General features: G+C 42.7%; 1 protein-coding gene across 1 annotated transcript; it reads left to right on the top strand.

The window, feature by feature from the left end:
* Positions 1–334: 334 nt before the first annotated feature.
* SLC30A8 (solute carrier family 30 member 8) lies at positions 335–21,973 on the top strand (the record flags this gene model as incomplete). Its single annotated transcript, XM_082499059.1, has 8 exons — positions 335–414; positions 8,936–9,140; positions 13,025–13,163; positions 17,029–17,182; positions 17,692–17,881; positions 18,283–18,388; positions 20,684–20,818; positions 21,828–21,973. 8 exons carry the CDS (start codon positions 335–337, stop codon positions 21,971–21,973), a joined length of 1,155 nt encoding a protein of 384 aa, XP_082355185.1.
* Between the last annotated feature and the right edge of the window lie 255 nt (positions 21,974–22,228).

A 22,228-nucleotide genomic window follows, 5' to 3' on the forward strand; every position in this document is an offset into this window, starting at 1 on the left:
GGAGAGCACGCACCCGCCGCGTGAGCGGAGGGCACATCGCAGCATCGAGCATGGAGGGGAAAAGAAAAAAAAAAAAATACAGAGGGAGGCCCGAAACCCCCAATCTGACGCGCTCAGCAAGTTGCTGTTTGGCATGTTAGTGACGCCACCAGCGCTAGGAAAGCAGCTTTCTCTCGCAGTGGGTTTATTGAGAAGATTATTAAAACCTTTTCATTTAAAAACATTTGGCAGAGACTTCCACATAAGTTGGGAGGACATTTTTGCCCGCATCCACTTCCAACAGAGAAAGGAGAGTTTAAGGAGGGAAAAAAGCAAAACCCCACCGGCTTTCCTGATGGCTGCCAAGAAGGGTCTTGAAAGAGCTTGCCTTGTGAGTGAGAGGGACACCAAGAAGTACTCCTTGGCCCTCGACAGGTAACACAGCTCTGTTTCCTTCCCTGCCATTGCTTTTGTCTGTGAGAGCAATACGAGATCACCAACGTGCTGACGGGCTGCTGAAGTCAAAGTACGGGAGTTTCACAGTGCGTACAGGGAGTATCTTTCACTACTTTCAAAATGTTTCGTTTGATTTTTTCCTTCCCAAACTTTCTTATTAAATGTTTGATGCATTTACTTGACAGCAGCCTGATGTGTCTGCATCTGTGATGGATTGAACCAATCTACTCTTGAAGCAAGTGTCTCCTGCTATGTATTTTATAAGCTTAGTAGATTTATTGTAGGATGCAAAACCTCATGGATTATGCTGCAATTTTAGGCTGAATTATAATAGTGCTATTGACACCGTGTTTGATTCAAGGCTACTTCATGCTTGGATGTCTAAATAATCTATTCATTGTGAAAGGAATGTGATGCTGTTAAGGACTTGATCCTGCAAAACTTTATTCACGTGGATAGTCTATCAGACTTGAAGCTGATGTAACTCTCGTGTACCAGAGGTCCTGTGGGTAAACGCTTGCTCGAGTGAGGAAAGACCCTCTGAAAACATATGATATGCTGTAGCTTGGGTTAAAAAATGAGTATAAATGTCTATCACAAAATAGCTTTGCAGTTGAACTTATTTTCATTCTTCCCCTTGACTCAGACCAGCAAGTATTTTTAAAAGAAAATAGCTGCTCAGTTACAGCTTAGCACCTCTTGACATTTCCATTATCTCATTGGTTTTCAGGTTATTTATTGCTTGGCTCTCTTAAAACGCGTGAGACAGAAACTTGGCATAAATGCGGTCAGTTCAAATGGAAATCTGTCTCTCCATGTTCTTATACTGGGGTCACTGCCATCATATTTTGGTTATTTGAGTGTCTGGGTTATTATTTAAATATTATTACATGGCTCCATAAATATACACGGCACTGTCCAAAATTACTTTTGTGGTAATATTTTTATTCTAAAAAGATCCCATATGATTCTGCAATTCATTTTAGTTACTGAAGTCTCTCAGATCCTTTTTTGATAGTTTGCAATTTTGTGGGCACAGCTTCAGTGGTTGAGGTCCTTCGGCGCCTTGCCACCTCTGGACACAAGGACATCTCTGGATGAAGCTTTTACAGGCTGTGGGAAGGACTGCCCCGAGACAGGGAGGAATTCCTCAGTTTCCCTGGATCACCGGGAACAGGGAATATCTCCCATGAGAAGAGGGGCAGGACAAACACTGGGGACAGTAACCCCTGGCAGCTCATCCTCCCGTCTAAGAGCTGACTCACCATCTCAAGGAGTCGATTTCTTTCTGATAATTATTTCTTAGTTTAGGATTGAAGTTATTCGGGATGAATCGCTGCAACAATTGTAATTGTTGGGCTGATATTGTTTGCTGCAGATGTGCCCAACAGCCCCCAGAGCTTGAGGACCAGTCCCTGGAGGGCTCCATAGCAGAGGTCCTGAGATGGCTGAGTTACTCCCGTGGTAACACAGCTCCTCAGGAGGAGGAGGACTTGTCAATCAGGAGTGTGGCTTTTGTGCTGCACCCCCTCTCAGCTTTTCTTGACAGGTGAAATTTGATTAACTGCACGACCTAATTACTCTGTTCCAACAATAACCAGAGAGGGGGGCTGAGAGCCATGGTGCCCCTCCATTGGGAAGAGCTGGCAGCTCGGGGGAAGCCCTCGCCCTGCTCCCCCTGGTAGCCCAGCGACCCGGGGTGCCAGCCCGGGGGCTGGTGCCAGCCCGCCGGGGGAGCCAGCGTGGGGGGGATGCAGCCCCTGCTGGGCTCGGGCTTGCACAGACCGGCTGCGTGCACAGCTTCAGGTGTCTTAAGCCGATCAGTAGCAATAAGCTCATCTTAGCCTTTGGTATAAATTACCACATTTTTCCATTCCCTGTGTGTAGGCTTAATGAACAGCTCTAATGCTTTCAACAGAATTTATTTTGCACACAGATTGCCTATTTCTTTGCCATCCCCCAGCCTCTTTCTTTTCAATAAATGCCATTATTACAATACACAGGGAACAATACTGTTTTTATCTTAACCATGTGAGTAGGAAGTCTGAATACAGGCCCCATTCCTCGCACACAAGGCTGTGGGGGTGTTTCGTACGTGTCAAGTCGGTCTGGAGTCACTAGTGGGTTTGGATGCATTGAGGTCTCCCATGCCAAACTTGAAATGCTTACAAGGGGGTGGGCTTTAACAGAGTTCCCCAAAAATAAGGTCATCTGTAGGCTTGTAGGATAATTCAGGTTGGAAGGAACTTCAGGAGGTCTCTGGCCCAAACTCCTGCTCAAAGCGGGGTCAGCTGAGAGATCAAACAAGGTTGCTCAGGGCTTTATCTGGTCTAATCTTGAAAAAAATCTTTCAAGATGGAGACTGCACGACCCGTCTGGGTAATCTGCTCCAGTACTGAATTACCCTCACAGTCAATTTTTTTTTCCTTATATTCAGTCTGAACCTCTATTGTTTTAATTTATGACATTATCCTCATCCTTACTCCATGCACAGCAATAAAGCTTCATCTTCTCAATAACCTCCTCAAAAATATTGGCAAGTTGTTGTTAGATGCCCCCAAAGCCACATCTTCTCTAGGCTGGACAAGTCCAGTTCCCTCAGGGCAAGTGCTTCAGCCCTCAAACATCCTGGCGGCCCTCTGCTGAACCTGTGCCAGTTTATTGATCTCTCCTGTGCTGCGGATTCCAAAGCTGGACATATATTCTAGATGTGGTCTCAGAAGTTTGTACCAGGTGCGGGACTTTGCAGTCATCCTTGTTGAATTTTGTAAGGCTCCCATTGGCCCCTTCCTCCAGCCTGCCTATGTCAGCCTTGCCCTCCAATTTATCAGCTGCACCCTCGGCTTCGCATCATCTGCCAACTTGGTCAGGGTGCACTCCACCTCCTCCTCCAGGTAATGGACACAGATATTACACAGGACTGGTCTCAGGATAGGACACCACTTCTCACCAACCCCCAGGAAGGGTATGAACCGTAATCACAACAGAGTCCGAGGCTGAGCACTCAGAACCTCCTGCCTTATGCAGAAAAGCTGTCTGTAAGGCATATCGACTGAGATTCATATCATCTCTCTTTAACTTAGGTCTGAATTTGGTGTCCAAGATAGTTTTCTACAGTCTTTGTACAGTCAATGGTGGTGGTGCTAAAGGATAAATTCTTCAGATAATGAATCATTTGTTACGTTATTTTTTATTTGTTATCACCTATCTAGTGATCTGGATAACCATTTATCAAAGCCTAGGCAATGTCTTGACCCAGTTCCTGAAGTTTCCACGAATGAAGACAGGCCAGATGATTTTATTTCTTGCTGACTATAGATCAGTGTAATATTCATAGAATCATAGAATAGTTTAGGTTGGAAAGGACCTTGAAGATCATCGAGTTCCAACCCCCCTGCCATAGGCAGGGACACCTCCCACTAGACCAGGTTGCCCAAGGCCACGTCCAGCCTGGCCTTGAACACCTCCAGGGATGGGGGCTCAACAACCTCATATTGACCAGAAATATTCAATATCTCACTTCATAAATCAGTGGATTTGCATTAGATTGTACTGGCTATGCTGTGAACTAGATTTTGGCTTGAGCCAACATGGATTTCTGGATTTCTGATCATGTTCTTTGTATGTCATTATAGTGGGATTTTGAATACCATCACACAAGTGAAACTCGAGGATTGTAGTCTCAAGGTTTATGTTTTAATTTTGTCTCTGTGACAAGACACAAGAAAAAAAAAGGGGCGGGGGGGGGCAATGTTGAAAGATGTGTAAAAACCTTAGGGCTTGTCTTCATGTAAAAGTTTTTAACACAGGGCATTAACGTGACCTGTAGTTATTCCTATCTATCAGTGAAGCCTTAGTCTTGTAATTGATTCCTGTCTGCCAGGCTCATACCAGTAGGCAAAAAGTTTGAAGTGAGCCTGGGAGTTGATTTCTTCAGGTGGAGATTGATTTTCTACAACAAGCATACAGGGAAAGTTTTCTTCTTTTTCTGCCTTCCTGCAGGCAATATGAAAACTCTTATGGGATCAAAGAGTCCTCATCAAATAAAGGTTTTTCACCACTCCTCGTGCTTTGCAGAAGTCAATGCCCAGGAAAACTTTAGGTGTTTCTTATGACTTCTGAAGGGTTTTAGCTATGGGCCCTGTGGTTATGTGTCCTTTGTACTGGCTTGCCAGCTGGCCCCAGGAGCATGCAGGATCTTAGGAGACTCAGCAAAACCCATCCCATTGCTTTTGCCCTCACGTTAGGTGACAGGAGGACCCTGTAGAAAGGATTGTGTCTGCCCAGTACTGGCTATACGACGTCTCCATTATGCCCACTTCATCTTGGAAAGAAAATTAGAACTGAGATAGTAAGAGGTATGAAACAGAAACTAAATAACTAGGACACCAGCTCAGGAAATTGATGGTTCAGGGGTACAACAATGATACATAAAATCATGAATGATGTGATGAAGGTAAACAGGGAATGGTCATTCATTATTTCTAACAGTACAAGAACTAATTAAAATATCAGGCAGACAGCTTAGGAGTAACAAAGGATGAATTATTTTTACACAAATCATAATTAAACTGCGAAACTCAACACTTTCAAGTCAGCCAGGTTCATGGAAAAAAAGATCTGTAAAAGGTTATTAGACACAAGCTCTGGTTCAGCCACTTCCCAGCCCCTAGATTTGTGCAACTGGGGAGCAGTACTGCTCTGGACATGTTCCTTTCTTGTACTTTGTACTTATGTATCCCCTCACGCCCATAACAGAGTTTGGATACTGGGCTACATGCACCTTTGGTCCAAATCAGTGCAGCTATTGCTGTACTGTTTTGCAGAAAGAAATTGATTCCCAATACATTTCTGCATACCTGGCCAGGCCCTCAAAACAAGACTAAATAAAATAACCATAGGAAAAATTCCCATCCTGTAGACACCTAAATGTATGCGAATATATAAATATTTGCCTTTGTTTTGTGCCCACAATAAAGAAAAGGAAAATCTGGACAGCCAGGCCATAAGCAGGGTCTTAAACGACTTGGAAATACTCAAGATCGGTACATCAGTTGAAATAGGAGTAGTGCCAGAATAAGGGAGGTGACTATGACTTTGATAGATTTTTCTCTGAAGGCAGTTTCATTAGCCTTTCAGACACCAAAAATTACTATTTTCCCTTGTGAAGGAGATGATCTCCTGTGGGAAGTGCAGTGATTCCACATTTTGCTCTTTTGACTGGTGATCTCATAATGGTTTAGGAGGACGGCAATTATTCCCATCAGTCTGCAGATCAAGGCACCCAACAGATCAAGTGAAAACAAACAAAAGGAAGTTGTAATCAAAAGCTTTTGCTAATGATTTGTATGGAATCTGCAATATGTATTAATATTTTCTCCTTCCCCCCTCCCGGGCACGACTCAGTAGGAGCCTTTCTGTGCCGTTCCCCCAACTATCTTTTTTTTTACAAAGGAAAGAGAATTTGAAATGGAGAAAAGATTATTTTTTAATCTGGGACTCTGCTTGCAGTGCGCTGGTGCAGAGATGTAGCTCAAAGCCTACATCTTGCTCTAACACACTCAGAAGGGGTTTATGGTTTGACAGAGCTGATCTCTGCACCTTAAGCTTTTGATTCACACATTTATAAAACTGTCTCTTAGATTCTTTTAATTAGTGGCAGGCAGTTCTTGGAAGAAAAAAATAATGGTTACGCGGGGGAGCTGGCAGGAGTCTTCCTAACTCATCGGGCCGGATGCTGCTCTGCGAGTTCAAAGGGAGCAGCGAATGCTCGCCACCTCTGACAACCGGGCCACTTTTATTTAGGTACCCTTTAGACAGAAAAATGTGACATTTGTGGGTTTACACTGTCTCTGTTTGCTTTTGCATCTGTTCAATAAGATCTGTGGACAGTGCTCTCCTACCCTTCGGTGGTACTCTGAGGTTTTGTTGGCTGATGGAGAGACTTGAAGATTAAAAAAGGGAGAGGCATCACAAAGCGACCTATTTTGTTAACAGCAAGGAAAGGATTTGGTGGCTCAGAAATCTGCAGGGGTAATTTTGGCATCCCTGCCCTGACAGGCTGTTGAGCTGATCATGACTCATGTTGTTAAGATGATTTTAACGTTCAATGCCAACTGATGAAAATTGAGTTAGAGGGAAATTAATTTTACATGCAAAACTATAGAGAAGCATTGGAATTTAACTCCAGAGAGGGATCACGAGAAAGAAAAACTTTCATGCCCTGATCTCCAGTGAGGCAACTACAGTATTTTATTCAGCCATCTGGAAGGAATCAATTTGTGGTACCTTATGAGTCTAATTCATCAGGAAAATATTGTACATCAGTGACACAGTGCACATGAAGAGCCTGATGAATGTAAAACTAAAGGACTGGTGAAGGACTGGCTAGCAGGGACCCCAGCTGCCAGATGGGCAGTCCATTCCCCAGATGGGGAAAATAAAGGAAAACACTGACAAAAGGACTAAGAAAACTCACTGTCTCCAGGCATCGGGCAGTACATCTGACCAGTTGGTCTTTCATACCAGATGCTCATGTACGGGAGGAACCGGTCGCCTCCGCTGAGCAAACAGAGACCACATGCTGACCTGGCTGGGAAACAAGCTGAGTCAGGGGAACGTGTTGCATCCTTGGAACATCTCAATAATATTTACAAAACCAAATCCACCCTGATTATCTACAGTTGCAGGGCTTGGCTGCCAAGGTGGGTCAGCTCTTCTCCTTTCGCCAGTGCCTCTGTGGTGCTGATGAACACAAAGAGGGGCTGAGGCCTCCACAGCTCTGCGGCTGCCGTTGCCTCTCGCCCATCAGTGGGGTGCAGGATGCTGGGTGCCTGGCAGGACTTCGGACCCACTGAGCAGCTGCAGCCCCCTCAGACTGCCCAAAAAGGCAGCTGGAACAAGCTCGTGATTTCAGTGTGATTTTTTTTCTTGACATCAGCTACTGCAGATTGGCAGCCACCGGCATGATTTCTTTCCAGCAAGATTTTAGACATCTTGACACTTCCATAAACAGTGCAGAAATGCTACAGAAAGTCGCCAAGATCCATGTACTTCCCTGAGCATAGGTCTCCTTTCCACAACTGAAGAAACAACTCTTCCTGGTCCCAAAGGGAAGTCCTTAGTCAGAATGGGGAAAAGAGGGGCAATGGGGAATGGGGAACCGGGGCAGCTAAGCCCAGCCCCACATCATGCCACCAGGCTAATTTCAGACTTGGAAACAGCAGAGGAGTTTGCTGCATGCCCAGGTAGGCTTGCGGACTACGGTCCTGCACACACAGACTGCAAATAGCCATTATGCGTGGTTATATGGATGTCACGTACGGGCATCTGGGCAGAATTCACCTTTTGATGCCACAGTGTTCTCCCACAAGCCTCGGTAAATGGCAGGGGGTGTTTTACCCATGGGGGTATCACATTAGGAGCAGCCGTGGGAATAAATGTTGTATCTAGAGAGACATAACGGTTTTCAGTCGAGCCTCCTGGGACAGGAGTTTTTTTGCCATTTGGGCTCTTCTCAGTTGAAAGATAAGGAGGAGGGAATGTCCCTGCTTACCAAACCACCTTGGGGCCTCCCCTGAGGGAGTCTCTGGGCTGCTGTAGCGAAAGCATCAGATGTCATTGTCATCCCACAGCTCCCGCAGTTGCGATGCAATGTGCTTGGCCCTGGACCTCTCTACCACCACTGCCATCCCATAGTCAGGATGCCCTGAGAAGGACAGTACTGAGGGCTTGTGGCAGGGCAGATTTGGCTGGGAAATCACCTTGTGATGGAGCAATATTCAAAGAGCCACTTCTGCTGAACTTCTCATCTTTCTGTGAAATCAGTGGCACAAAGGTGTCAGCATACTATGAAGAATTGATTTCTCTGATTTTTTAAGTGCTTTTGAAACTTTTGGGCTAATAGTTTCTATGCTCAGGCCCTGCTGGAAGATTGATAGTTTTTGCACATATGTGGAAATTTGAAATAAAATAGTTCTGCATGCAAAGAGAGGAGAGAAATATCTTTAGTCAATTATATTTGAGAAAAAGATGTATTTATTATTTATTTTAATAGTAATTAACATATTTATTTATAATTCATTTAACAGTCTTCCTGACAAAGCTGTTGGGAATAAAAACCTGAAATTACCCATAGAATTGTCGCCATGCTATGCTGAATTTGGTTACTATTTGCGTGAGGTACGACTTTTCGAAAATCATGCAGTGCGCATAAAATACACAGCCTGAGAAAGTCACCCCGTGCTTCATAAACTGCTAAATGATGTAGGAGAGCCCAGAGAGCCGGGAAACACAGCCAGCGCAGTCATTTCATGCGCAGCTCCCTCCCGCAGAGCTTTGCTTGTGCGAGCAAGCCTCTCCTATGACCTGCTCCACTGTTCCCGACTCTGCTTTTATCCTTTGAAAGCATTAATTACATAGTTTCTGGGGCTGCAGGGCTAGATGCCCAAATAACCAGGATTTTTCTTTTTTTAACCTTCTGTTTCTTTCAATCCCAAAGGATGAGCCGGCATCAGAAGAATTTAAATGAAGAGAGGCATCATCAGGAAGCAGAAGTTACTGAAGCTAATCCAGAGTATCACTGTCATGGCTACTCATGGGCCTACGAGAACAGAAAAAGGGAGCAGCATCAAGCCAGGAGGAAGCTCTGTGTAGCATCAGTAATTTGCATCTTCTTCATGATTGCTGAGATTACAGGGGAGTATGTTTGCTCAAAGAGAGCTCAGTTGGGTGGCCAGCACAGCCGTATTCATGCCCTTCTGCACCTGCTCTGGGTGCAGTGATCCATGACGCACCGAGCTGAACCCACCTGGGATAAAATAACTCTCCTTTCTCCCCAGTCTTTAAAAGAATTGTGTGGTTTTTTTATTTTTTAAAGTGAAACTATCAAAATATTTTCATATATTAGTTTAAGGATTGCATCCTTAGAAGGAATAGAAGGATCAGTTAATGGTCTTAACTGTTCTTCCAGGTCTTTAAGCTTGGCTAAAAGTGGCTAGCATATCTTAGCATCGTGTCACGAAAGGTTTCTAATAAATTAGGTTACTTTTTTTTGGAAAAGATTAAAAGATTTTACATGTTTATCCAGGCCAATGAGGCGTCAGTGCTGATGAAGGCTGCTAGCAGCAGGATCTAATTCTAAATGCAACAGTCTTTACAAAATCCAGGGAAATCCAGGGCCAGATTCACCATCTGCTTTTCTTCAGTTAAGTCAATGTATTTATACCAGGGCACGTTTATCCTTTAAATTGGCCTGCTGGTGTGTCCCTGGATCAATGGAAGATTATTCCCCTGTCTAATTAGCCTTCACTTCTGGACGCATCCTACAATATCCAATATAAGTTTTTGGCTCGCTCATAGAGCATTAGCTTTTGTTTTGTACCACCGATCTGCTCTCTGCATGGCTTCTGTGATATTTATACTGTCCTGATAATTCCTGGCTCTTTAATTTCCTTTTCTCCACCGTGAGGTGAGGTATGGTAAGACATGGGGAACCGCACAGGCTGGGATGAAACAAAAATCAGCCAGGAATGCCTCTGAAACCCTTGTTTTCCCTGCATCTCAGGATCCCCATGGAAATGAAAGGGAAAAAGGCTTTGTCTTCCCCACAGGTGAGAAGTGGAGGCAATGAAAGAGCCACTGCATTTCTGCCTTCTCCCCCCCACTGCCAAATCCAGCAGGGACTTCTCCAACTCTTCCCTCCCACGCGCTTCATCTGTGTGAAGCCCTCTTGGTTGTAGGTCATGTGCATTTCCCCCATGAAAACCAGTGCGTACCACAGATCTCCATGCAGTCATTTCCAGTGCCAGAAGTAATGCGTTATTAACAAAACCATATAATCAGTAGGCTTAAGTTTAGTGAAGGCAGCAATGCTAGAGGATAATTGGAAGGACAGATGATATGTTAACTAAATGTTTCATTTTGCTTAATGAATCACACAGCTTTTTTGCAGTGACAGCTTAAGTAACAGGCTTGAAGACCATTTTGCTTCAGACCATTAAACTTTGACAAACCAGTTATTAACTGCAGTTACAGACAGCAGTCTATTGAGATTTTTGTAATTATGAACCATATATCTAATTTTTTTAATCATTCGGCTAGACAGCCTGTGCCTGATGATTGACCATTGAGTGACTGACAATTTCTACTGCTTTGTGGTATACAAAGCTATAAACATCCATTGTGGGTAATTGTAAGTCATAAAGGCCACTTGTTGGAAGTATTGATACAAACCGATGAAAGCCTATAACTGTTACACAGGCTTTGCTCTTGAAAATAAAAAGCACGTTCCCCTTCCTTCTCCTTTTAAGGGCAAACAGCTTCCGTGGGCATTATTATGCTAACGAAGCTGCATCACTCTCAAAGAGCTTGAAAAGTTGTGCCGCTTTGAATCCCTAGATCTCTCCTGTGATATTTTTGCTCAAACCATCTGTGCTGGCCCTTACTGCTTTCCCAAAAGGGGCACTGTTGGCTGAGACTGATACACCAACTGTCTCGGAAAGACAATTATCTTCTGTTCTTCTGATGCAGATCCATCACAATCTTTATAGTTTCGGAGGTATCAGTCAAACCGACGACACCCTATGTACAGCCCTGATATAAAAGTGCTTACCAAGGATTTTTAGTGCCTAAGGACCAAATACAGATTTCAAAGTACTTTATTTGCATTTGGGCACTAGAAAGAGAGACAAACACCGCATGTGTCCTCATGTCAAAAAGGCATATAAAAACTTGACCTGGTTGCTAAGATAAGCAGACTGAGATCTCAGAAACTCACCCAAGCCATTAGTTATGCCAGCAATACACAAAATAATAATTTGCCAACATTTTTTCAAAGACAGCAGGCTAGAAGCAAGCTTTTGTAACGATGTCCCACAGAACATGGAAATACAGTATCTAAAATGCAACAGGGTTTTGCAGGCAGCTTGTGCTCTGCATATTTGTTTGCTGAGAGCGGGCTGTTGCCTTGGTTGTTAACATCTGTGCATTGTCAGACACGCCTGCTTCCCTCTGCTATGCAAAATTGCTTCCCACTTGGGAAACAATTACCCCGCAAACAGTGAAAGTCTGGGAGCTGTGTCATGACCAAAAAGTATATGTGCATTTACACCTGCTCGTGGTCTGGGAAATCCCCATTCTGTTGAATTTTTCATTTTATTGCAAGGAATGAGATGCCCCCAAATTCTGCAGTCATGCCCGCTCCCTTTTGGGAAGTAACTTTCAGGCAGCTGTAAATGGGATGTGTAGGGAAGCAGCAGAAAAAAATACTATATGCCCTATATGTGCAATATATATTCTCCTGCAGTGACAAACCATAGAGTATTAGGTATTCTAATCTAAAATCTGTGTACGGGAGGAAATTAAACAGACAGTCCAACTTGCTGGCATGAAGACTTTCCATCTATAAGGTAACAAGAGACATGTCTACTGGTCCCTTTGGCAATGGTGTCTTGCCAAAGGTTTGAATGAGGCATTTTACGATGTTTTTCGGGATTCATTGATTCTCATATGGGCTGCGGTCAGGAGGAACAGGTGAGCTGAAATTAATTAAATGATTGAAGAAGGATGGAAACATATTGCCAAATGCAGAAACTAGATGTTTTGGCTCTGTTACTTCACATTTCCATTTTTCTATGTTTTCACCCTGATTAAGATTCCCCTGCTATAACAAGTTGGCAGGACAGCTTCCTGCCTGTGATCCTTTTCTTCTCCCGCAGCCACGGTCAGCTGGGGTAGTTTAGAGCACTCTTTTAGTTTCTTTGGATTTCCCTTTAGCCCTGAGACATGGTTAGAAGAATTTGGCAAAATAATATTTGGCTTACTGGGTAAAAGAAACGTGGTTTCAGATAGCCTAAAATGGTTTGGGTTTTTTTCAAAATTCACATGAAATCAAAATCCCCCAAAGTAAATGACATTCAGCCACATTTTTCCAGCTCTAGCAGGAAAATTAAATCATGCATTACAGATGCAAAATGATAGATTAATCCTGCAAACAGAACATTTTTCTCTATGCCTTCACCAAAATTGTTGGTTGTTTATCACAGCTCTTCTAGTGGGACCTTTTCTTTCACTCTTGTTTCAGTGTTGCCTGTGACAAATAAACGTTTGGGCATCCAGCCATCTAAAAGTCAGGAATAACATGCGTATTTTCCTATATCAAATAAGAAATAAATCTTATAGGTTAAGTCTCTGTGGTTTTATGCATACGTAAAAATATCAGTGATCTGTGAAGACGTAGTGGGAGGATACCAGAAATGTGATCCCTAATACTGCTTTTCACCAAGAAATCTGATACTGAAATAGTCACAGTAAGACAATCCAACAGTAATAAAACCACAACACTAATGTATCACAACTCATTGTCCTTAGGACTCTCTCTTGGACAAAGAAAATTACCTTATTTATTTCTATTACTTACTTTCACTGCATGAATGAAACTATCTTTGAAGAGCTTTGAGTCATGTCTACAATCACTGAAAATTGAATTTTCCCTTTGATTCAGAGCAAAGCAGGCCTCTAGTTTGATCTGGTCAACTCAAACTTCTGACCAAAGCCATGATACGGACATGTGTTTCACACAGGTGGGCAGATCGCCGGGAGCCTGGCGGTGATCACTGATGCAGCACACATCCTGGTGGACCTGACAAGCTTCCTGATCAGCCTCTTCTCGCTGTGGCTTGCCTCCAAACCTCCCACCAAGCAGCTAACTTTTGGGTGGCTCCGAGCAGGTAGCAAAAGTGTCATGGTATGAACATGTGGAATGGGAAAGGGGAGTCATAATAGCCAGGCACTGGAAGATGCGCTGATGTTCAACATAGGTCTGCAGGTATTTAGAGATAGTGCAGTAATGTTCTCAAATCCCCCAGGACACGTGACAAACAGAGCAATCCAGTGAGCTTCAAAGAAGTAAAGAGCACAGGCATCTCTTACCTACAAATGTGTCTTCCAGTTCATGATTTAATATAGTTTTGGACTGGTGCTGGCTTTGGCTGAGATAACAGCAACTTCTCTCAGTGACTTGAGTGTGAGGAGGACTGATTCCTCAATCTGTTATGAAACAGAGGTTTCTATAAAAGCACCAATACCCATAAAAATGAGGGGTTTTCTCCATTTATAGGATGATAACATATATATATAATATATAATGTTAAATGTATTATGTAACAACAATGTTATATTTCTAGAAAAGTGAGATTCTTTAATATTTACCATTTTCTAAATCCTCTCCCTGCATATCTCCTTATCACTGTTGGTTTTTGTCAGATGAAAGCTCTGGTAGGTTTTGAAAGTTCTGTCCTCAACCAAAATCAACATATTTACAGATGACATCTAATACCAAAAGCCTTACAATCAAACACAAGTGCTTTTACAAAAGACAAGACACCACCAAAATATTAACTATGAGAAAAATTTTCCGGGGGTATGATTCCGTTCAAGATTTAGACACCTACATTTCAATGTCTACACATAAGTGACCACAAATAAGAACAGGGTCCAAGTTTCTGATACATTCAACAGAAATCTAGGCTCCATTCAGCTGCCAAAACATAGAGATCAGATGCTACATCCCCAGGGTGTCTGGGACTTACGCATGGGAATGGCAGCTGTGGCATGAAACCCACAGGAGACTGTGGCACAGGGTGCCAAGCACAAGACCAGGGCATCTCAAATGCCACCAGACACTTGTAGTTAAGAAATGAGGATGTGTTCCCAGTCAGTCAATGGAGCAGGGAGCTGTGCGAATCACCATTAATTTGGTGTCCATTGTCCACAATGGGAGCTTAGACACCAAGCTCACACCTGCACATAGACATTTTGATTTAGTTGCCTCATTCTGGAAATTAATCCCATGCTGGGTGCCTTAGGGTTCAGTTTAGTTGCTCATATGTAAGGGATTGGTGCTATTTCAAATGTCCTAGTGGGTTCCACAGTCTCCAATTGCCACTCTAGAAGGCTACGAGTCATCTATACATCTTGTGTGGTTATACATGGAGGTGTCAGTGTATCTCAAATAGCTCTAGACACCTACAGACCTGAACTGAGGACTCAGATGACAAAACCTTCCTTAAAGGTCTACGAAGGTCTAGAAGCAGCTTCTGACTCAGAATGTCTGTGGGCTAATGTTGCCTATAGCTGCAGAACACACCAGAGAAAACATATGCCATACTCCTCCTGTCTTTATATTGCTCCCTGAGCATATTTTACCAACTCTGCTGGAAACGGGCTGCTGGGTGAGAGGGAGGTTCAGTATGACTGAAGCGTGGCTGACATTACGTTGCCAACACGCAGCTGAATTTTGCAGCCTTAGCAAACTACTGCTTACCATCAGTGGATCCATAATTACTTCTTGAGTTTACGCTCTCTTAGCCTGGGAACAATGGGAAGTGAAAGAGAGACTTCTGTCTTGCCGACGAGATGGTAGGCAGGTTCAGCCACCTCATGCAACTTCACCCCCAGTCTGTGTTAGGGTTATTAGGTTTTTGTCATTGCAATGCAGAACTTCAAAACCAATCTTTTATTGCCTTTTTATCCTGGTAGCAAAGAGAGCCCTGCATCGAATGCCAGTGGCTATTTAATTGCATTCCATGATAGTTACCCTGTTTCTTGCTTATTTTCCCAGCTGTATTTCCAGTTTAACATGCAGGTGGGTGCCTTAATAGAGTAGCTGAGGGCAGTCAGGTGGGTGGCGGAGCCCCTGTGCGCTGACTACCAAAGTCTTGCAGCTGCAGCCCTCCATGACATTGGAAGCTGTTTTTCGCTGCTTTTCTCAGACTGATAGATAGGGTTTGTCATGCAAAGACTTTGTATGACAGGGCCTGGGTTTAGCAGGAGCCGTCTGAACGCCTCCCGTCTTCTAAGCCAGAACCAGGCAGCAGAATCAGTCAAGACAGCGGTTCAACACAGTCCTTTGGGTCTGCAGCTGCTTTCAGCAACATGGATAGAAGCGTAACATTGAGAGAGACTGATAGTGTGAGCCAGACCTACTTCCAGGTAGAAGAGCTCTCTTCAACCTCAATTTCTTTATCACTGGTATGAAACAGTTTCCCAAACAGTCCTATACTCTTGTTTGCTGTGCTCTGTTTGTGCTAGTAGTTCTGAAGAAACGTAACTGAGACCATCTTGAGTAAGACATTTAGTACTTCTGAACTGGTCTGTAAGCTTAGCTAAACTTTTGCTAAGATACTACATTGAAAAGTAATACGTATTTTCATCTATGTAGGTAAAGATGACCTCTAACATTTTCAGCTGTGGAGCACGCGCACACAGATGTTTATGGAGGTGTTCGCAAAAGCTGTGGGGTCCGTTCGTAGCAGTGATAGCACAGCCACCCTCGGTTGGGCCAGGCTTGCAGGTCTTCAAACTGTAACTTGCAGAAAATACAAACACCAGGTTTATCAGGAAATATAAACACCATGGTTTATGTTAGCTTATCTATCTACTTTTAAGCAAAACTAGATTTCCTTGTCAGTGCACTTTCATTCATTATTAGTCAGTTTTAGACAAAACGGTTATTTTGATAAGCATCTGGAGCCTGGGCTGCTGCAAAATATGTGACCCTCATAAATATATATTCAAAATCATAAGCTGAGTTTCAGCTGCTTTCGTGAAGTGACAGTGGAGGTCTGTGCAAGTGTTTTGCTCTTTCTGGCTACCTACTGCTTTTCACTGTACTGTGAACTTTCATTTTCCTCAGTATTGTCTCAGTTGTGCTCATAAAGAGACACATTTACCCATTCAAGTCACATGCCAATTACTAGCCCCACATCTTATTGAAAACATGCTGCACATTGATACGAACATCTCTGGTCCTCGGCTATGGCAGTGCAATAAAAGGTGGCCTTGGGGACTGGATTTATTTGAGCCCAACTCAGAGCCAATAGAGACGAAATTAAATTTTGCTGCCCCAGGGAAAAAATAACTTCTTTTGTCCTCATCACTGCTGGAGGTACAAAAATTATTTTCTGGCATTGGCAGGGTGAGTCCCAGGAGAGAGGAAGGAGAGGTTTTGCTGGCAGGACCTTGTTGGGGGCTGTCACTGACTTTCTGAAGTGTGAAGTGACGAGAGGTGTGCAGAAACAAGAGAAGTCATTGGAGGGGGATTATGTCTGCCTCTGGGTTTGGGTGAGCCATGCCTCTCTCCTTCCCTCCAACCTCTGCTCCCGCGACCAAGATAATCTTGTTGGGGAAGGAGGGTTGGTTCCTCAGGTCCTCACACTCTACTGGCGGGGCCAGGCAACTATGTAAGGTGTAAAATAATTGCTCTTTTATCCTTCTTTCCCGTTACAGCTCTGTTTGCTCCTCCCCAAACTCCGCATTTTCTCCAAATTTCTCCAATTGGAAATTGAACTCGTCACTGGAACGGTCACAAAAATAGGAGCAGATAGAACAGGGTTAGTCCACCAAATACACTGGATTTGCCGTGAGCAGACAGGAGTTTGGGCCATTCTTCATGAGCATCAAGGCTACCAATACACAAGAAGTAACTGTTCTGGCTGTAAAGCTCACGAAACTCCAACCATTCCCATCAACCTCTTAAAATTTCTTGCATTTCTGTTATGATTCCTCTTAAAATAAGATTGTTTTATTTCCTAGAAATTCTGGGAGCTTTCATGTCTATGATAATCATTTGGATGGTGACCGGTGTGTTGACGTATTTGGCCAGCATGAGGCTGCTACACCCCAATTATGATATTGATGCTACAGTGATGCTCATTACCTCTGCTTGTGCCGTGCTTGCCAACATCTTGTAAGTTAGTTTTCCTCTCCATATAACTTTTTAACCTGCTGCTGTATTTCAATAAAAAAGACAGAGAGATATTGGCCTCAAAAATATTTAATGTTGATGAGTTTCATAAGAATATGGAAAGGGGTAGAGAAGAGAGATCCTGCTTCTCACTGAAGCCTGCAGTTGCTCTCCTTCTTTCTGTCAGCTGCAACACTGGGAAGGGAAACTATAAATGCACAAACTCCAGGAAAAGATTAATCTCCATCTCACTTTTTATTAGATGTCAGAACATTCAGGAACTCTATAGAAAATGAGGCCTCATGAATTCCCCCGTTCACAGTCTTTCTTGTTTGTATGCAAAACACTGAAACACCTAGGAATTATCTGCTTAGCCACTCTGCGTTTTTACTTAATGTGTTTGATTTTACTGTTCATCATTGAGAAGTGAGAGGATTGATGACGTGTGTGACATCACTGCTTTCAGAGACGCAGTAACCCCACTGATATTTGCAGCTTTACGTCTCTTGCAGACTAAGCCTGATTCTGCACCAGACCGGCCACGGGCACAGCCATGGGGCACAAGCCGGGGAACGCGTGTCGGCCCCTCTGGAAAAGGCAGCTCTGAGCAATGCCAGTCTGCGGGCAGCCTTTGTGCATGCCGTTGGGGATCTATTCCAGAGTATTAGTGTGCTAATTAGCGCACTTATCATCTTCTTTAAGGTTAGTTTTATTAGTTCACTTGCCTTCCTTGCAGTTAAGGATAACAGCTATTTTCATAGCATTGTGACACTAGGCACTTATGTAAATATTTTCTCTGTCTTAATGATATACATTGTAATTTAGGGAAAGACAATTATACTTATTCCTGGGAATTGAAATGACTGTTGAGAATGTAGCACTTGCTTCTTGGTGTTTCCACTGCAAGGAGGATACTTTGGTGTCTCTCCCTTTCTTCATCTGTAGTGTCTTCATTCCCTGAGGCTCCCTGACTGGCAAAGGAGGTCAGCACTCATACTGCACTAGATTAATGGAATGTATTGTTCTTTGAGATTAACTAATTAAAAATGGCAATACCTGACAATAATGAAATTAACAAATTGATGTGTTCGTATTTTTTCTAGCCAGAATACAAAATAGCTGACCCAATCTGCACATTTGTGTTTTCCATCTTTGTTTTGGCAACCACCATCACCATTTTAAGGGATATTTTGATTGTGTTAATGGAAGGTAGGACCCGATTCCAGAATCAATACAGTGATATTTTGGTTTTTTTCTCTGTCTTTCTCCATAATGCTTATGCTCCCTGACAAAAGTATAATGGCACATTTCTGTATCAGTTTCCAGTATTCTCATAACTCTGATCATGTTTTAATCCTAATTACAATTTGAATCACAACTGTTTTCTTCCATTGCACTAGAAGATTTATACATATGCCAGTTTTCATAACAAGCTGTTTACTGTGTTTTTGCTAATGAACTCCCAATGTATTCCTAAAACTGAGTTGCTTTTGTTTGTTGTATGTGTAGCATTGCTTTTTATCACCCCCTTGGCATATGAGATGTCTACTCACTTTGTTCATGGTGTAATTCTTTTACCCATGTGAAGTACAAGTCTTTGCCAAAAAAAAAAAACAACCCAAAGAAAAGAAACAGACTGTGCTTTGAACTGTGTCTGTGAAATAAGCTGAGTGCAAGAGGCAGAAGTTTAAAAGATTTTCAGTTAAGGCAATCCAGAAAAGCAAGCCGATGGAGCTTTCCAGTCGCATTCAGGTGCAAGGGAATAGACAATTCTCAGCACATCAGTAGCGAGAAGAACAGGCTTAGCAATCTTTAATCCTGTCAGCTGTGGGCCTGAATATTTGATATGCAAGGCCAAATGACTCGAGCAGTCATAGATGCATGTTTTTGCCTTCCTTACACTGAATAATACAATGCAACCTCTTTCTCAACTATGAATACATAAGGATTAAAGGGAAAAGTATCTCTAACAGTGTAGGTTTTGAATGGATACGAGTTACTCAGTGTGACTGTCTGCATGGCTATTTACTTCTCTCTTTCAATTTGCACCTACTTCTGTTTCAAGAAAGGAAATTTCCAATGTTGTTTTACAGTAAAGCTTCATTCTAGGGTTGGTTTGCTTTCGGTGACTGTGCGATAGAGATATATTTGTGTAGGAGCGTACCTAGACAGATTGCAGCAACTGGCTGTATCTTGGCTGCCAAAAAATCAGAAGATCTCTTGATTTCTGGGGAAAAAAAAATTAAAAATCAAACTAATGGGAAGGCCAGGCAGCCCCTGACACTCAGGGGTCTCTTTCTCAGACCAGTGATTTCCAGCTTCCGTAAGCAGTGCTGACATGCCAAAATTGACAATGTTCTGTTCCCCTCTGCAGCAAGCGCTTTCACATTGTCCTTCTGGGGAGGTCTCTGAAGCCATTCTCCTACCTCTGAAGTATCATGTGCTGCCCAGAATTTTCTAAAGAGAAATTAGATGTTGAAGCTGGTACTGGAGATGGCTCTCACCACATGCATCCAGACTGACCTGGGGTGTCAGCCCCACAGCCCTTGTGACTGTGTCCTGCAGGCACTGACTGTCCATGGTTTTCTCTAAAGAACATGTGCATGTCAGCATCATGTTCTACTAAGTCAGTACTCCGTATAGCATATTATTCTTGTAATAAACGAATAGGACAAAGCATACAACACTGGGGTCATTAACAATTACAAATAATTATCAGTTACAGTATGAAAGACAAAATTAACTAATACTGTGGTTATCATTATTATACTTCATAACTGGTGGCATTAAAAATATTTTTCAATTTACCGATCCGAGTGAAGCATGATGAACACAGCTGTTCATGTGGGCACAGAGGTGCATTTCCAAACGCTCGTGTCTCACTCCAGGGAAGAGCTGTAGTTCAATTCCTTGGTCAAATCTGGATTTAGATTAAACTCTGAATTTCATGTTGCATCTCACCCTGTAACAATTGTCCTCACTCTGGCTGAGGATCTTCATCTTTTGTAAGACAGAAAACAATCACTGATCTACTCATTAACTAGACCTGGGATCTAATCTCATTTAAGATTCCGGAGTCAAACAGTTTCAATATTTATGTTCATCTTTCCTTCTCTGCTAAACAGATGCTTCTCTATTGTGTAAGTGTATTGAGGACAGAATCCCTCAGAGGTGCTCAGGTGATGCCATAAAATCTGCGCTCAAAAAAGATGTTGGTGCAAAGCTATGACAGGATCTGGCTAAACAGCTCACTTTCCTATGTAAACCAGACCCTCAGAGTTTCTCCTAAGACATGCATGAGTCTCATTCTTCCATGGAGAAGTATAAAACAAGGGATAGGACTCAATTTCACAGTGAACTCTAGACAGGCTTTCCAAAGCATTAAGTATTGTTATCAAAATTATACATCTAACCAAATAAAGGTTCTCGATGCATTTTCCTCTAATATGATCATCATTCTTATCTCTTCAAAATATTTCTTTTCCACCAATTTCTCCTTTTAAGGGACATCAAAAGGACTTGCTTATGATGCAGTGAAAGCAAGGATTTTAGCAGTTGAGAAAGTGGAGTCTGTTCACAACCTTCATCTTTGGTCTTTGACAATGAATCAAACTATTCTGTCTGCTCATGTTGCCACAGGTCAGTAAATTTCTGTAAACAGGGAGTAAGTATTCAGCCGCTGCCTAGTAAAGGTCTGTCTCTCCTGATAGGGATACAACTGACAGTATATCTGTTGCTTGTTAAAACAACTGTCATCATTTTGTTGGAAAAATACCACCACCACCAAAAAAACCTCTCAAATCCTCCTCCCAGAAATCTTGCCAAAACACCGGGGACCTCCACTTAGCCCCAAACTTGAAAACTGCAGGGGCTGTGGAGCAAGGAAGTAAACAGCAAGATATTTTAAATAAATTATAAGAACTAGACCCAGGCTGGATTTTTCTCACAATATCAAATAGATTTTGGAGTGATTTTGTCAAACTTGAAAACTGTTGATGCCTATAAGAAAAACTCATGGGGCAAATCTGCATTCCTGATGCATCTCTAGCAGTAAAACTATCTTAAAACATAGCTTGGAGCACAGAGATAACTCCAGGGGAACAGTTCATCTTTAAAAATAGTGTTTTAAAAAGTAGTCCTTATCCCTATTGACAAATTGTCCACTACCCAGATCAATTTTCCTGTTTATCTGTTTGCTTTGTACAAGTTAAGGTTTATTTAAGAAAAAAATTCCACCTGTGTTTGGCCAAGAATGGGTTCAGAAGTGAAGTTCTCCATGGAGTCCCCACTTCCCAAAAAGAGTGAGTCTATCGGCCACCCAAATCACTTGGCACTGTTGCTACTCCCTGACTGGATGAACTAATCTTTATTAAGTATTCCTGCTTTCCTCCAGTCTTCTGCCAAACTGAATTTCTTTGGTGATTACTCTTAGCTTAGTCCGTGCCAAAATTGCATATTCCAACCACATTTGAATGAACAAACTTTTGCTGACATACAGGTTCCTCAAAGGAGGATAAAAAGGACAAGAAACACTTCTCAAAGCAAACTTCTTGGTAGAAGTTTGCAAAGGTTCTGTCAGTAAACGCTTACTCTTCTTTCAAGTATTATATCATATGCATTTTGATTATTTTCTGCTTGCTGCCTATAGCGGACACAGCGGACAGCCAGAAGATTTTGCGAGATATTACTCAAGCCCTATTTGAGCACTACAGCTTCCACTCCATCACCATTCAGATTGAGTCAGGAGAGGATCAGAAACGAGACTGCGTCTTCTGTCAAGAGCCCAGGGATTAAAGGGAGCGGTATGCCATGCAACGCAACGATCACCCCTCTCACAGGTCAATGGAGACTATATGTGCTGGTTGTATGTAATTGATTAACAACAAATGGTAATTAACTGAACTAAAAAAGCCCTGCCACTGTGAGCAGGTACCATCTACCAGGAGAGAACACGTATTAAGTCCATCCATCAGCTAGATTACCTGTCCATCAGCGGTTACTTTCAATTACAAGAGAAAGTATCTTAATTATTCTTGACTAGAGCAGCAG

The sequence above is a fragment of the Vanellus vanellus genome (assembly GCF_965231255.1).
Source record: "Vanellus vanellus genome assembly, chromosome: 2".
Classification (NCBI taxonomy): domain Eukaryota; kingdom Metazoa; phylum Chordata; class Aves; order Charadriiformes; family Charadriidae; genus Vanellus; species Vanellus vanellus.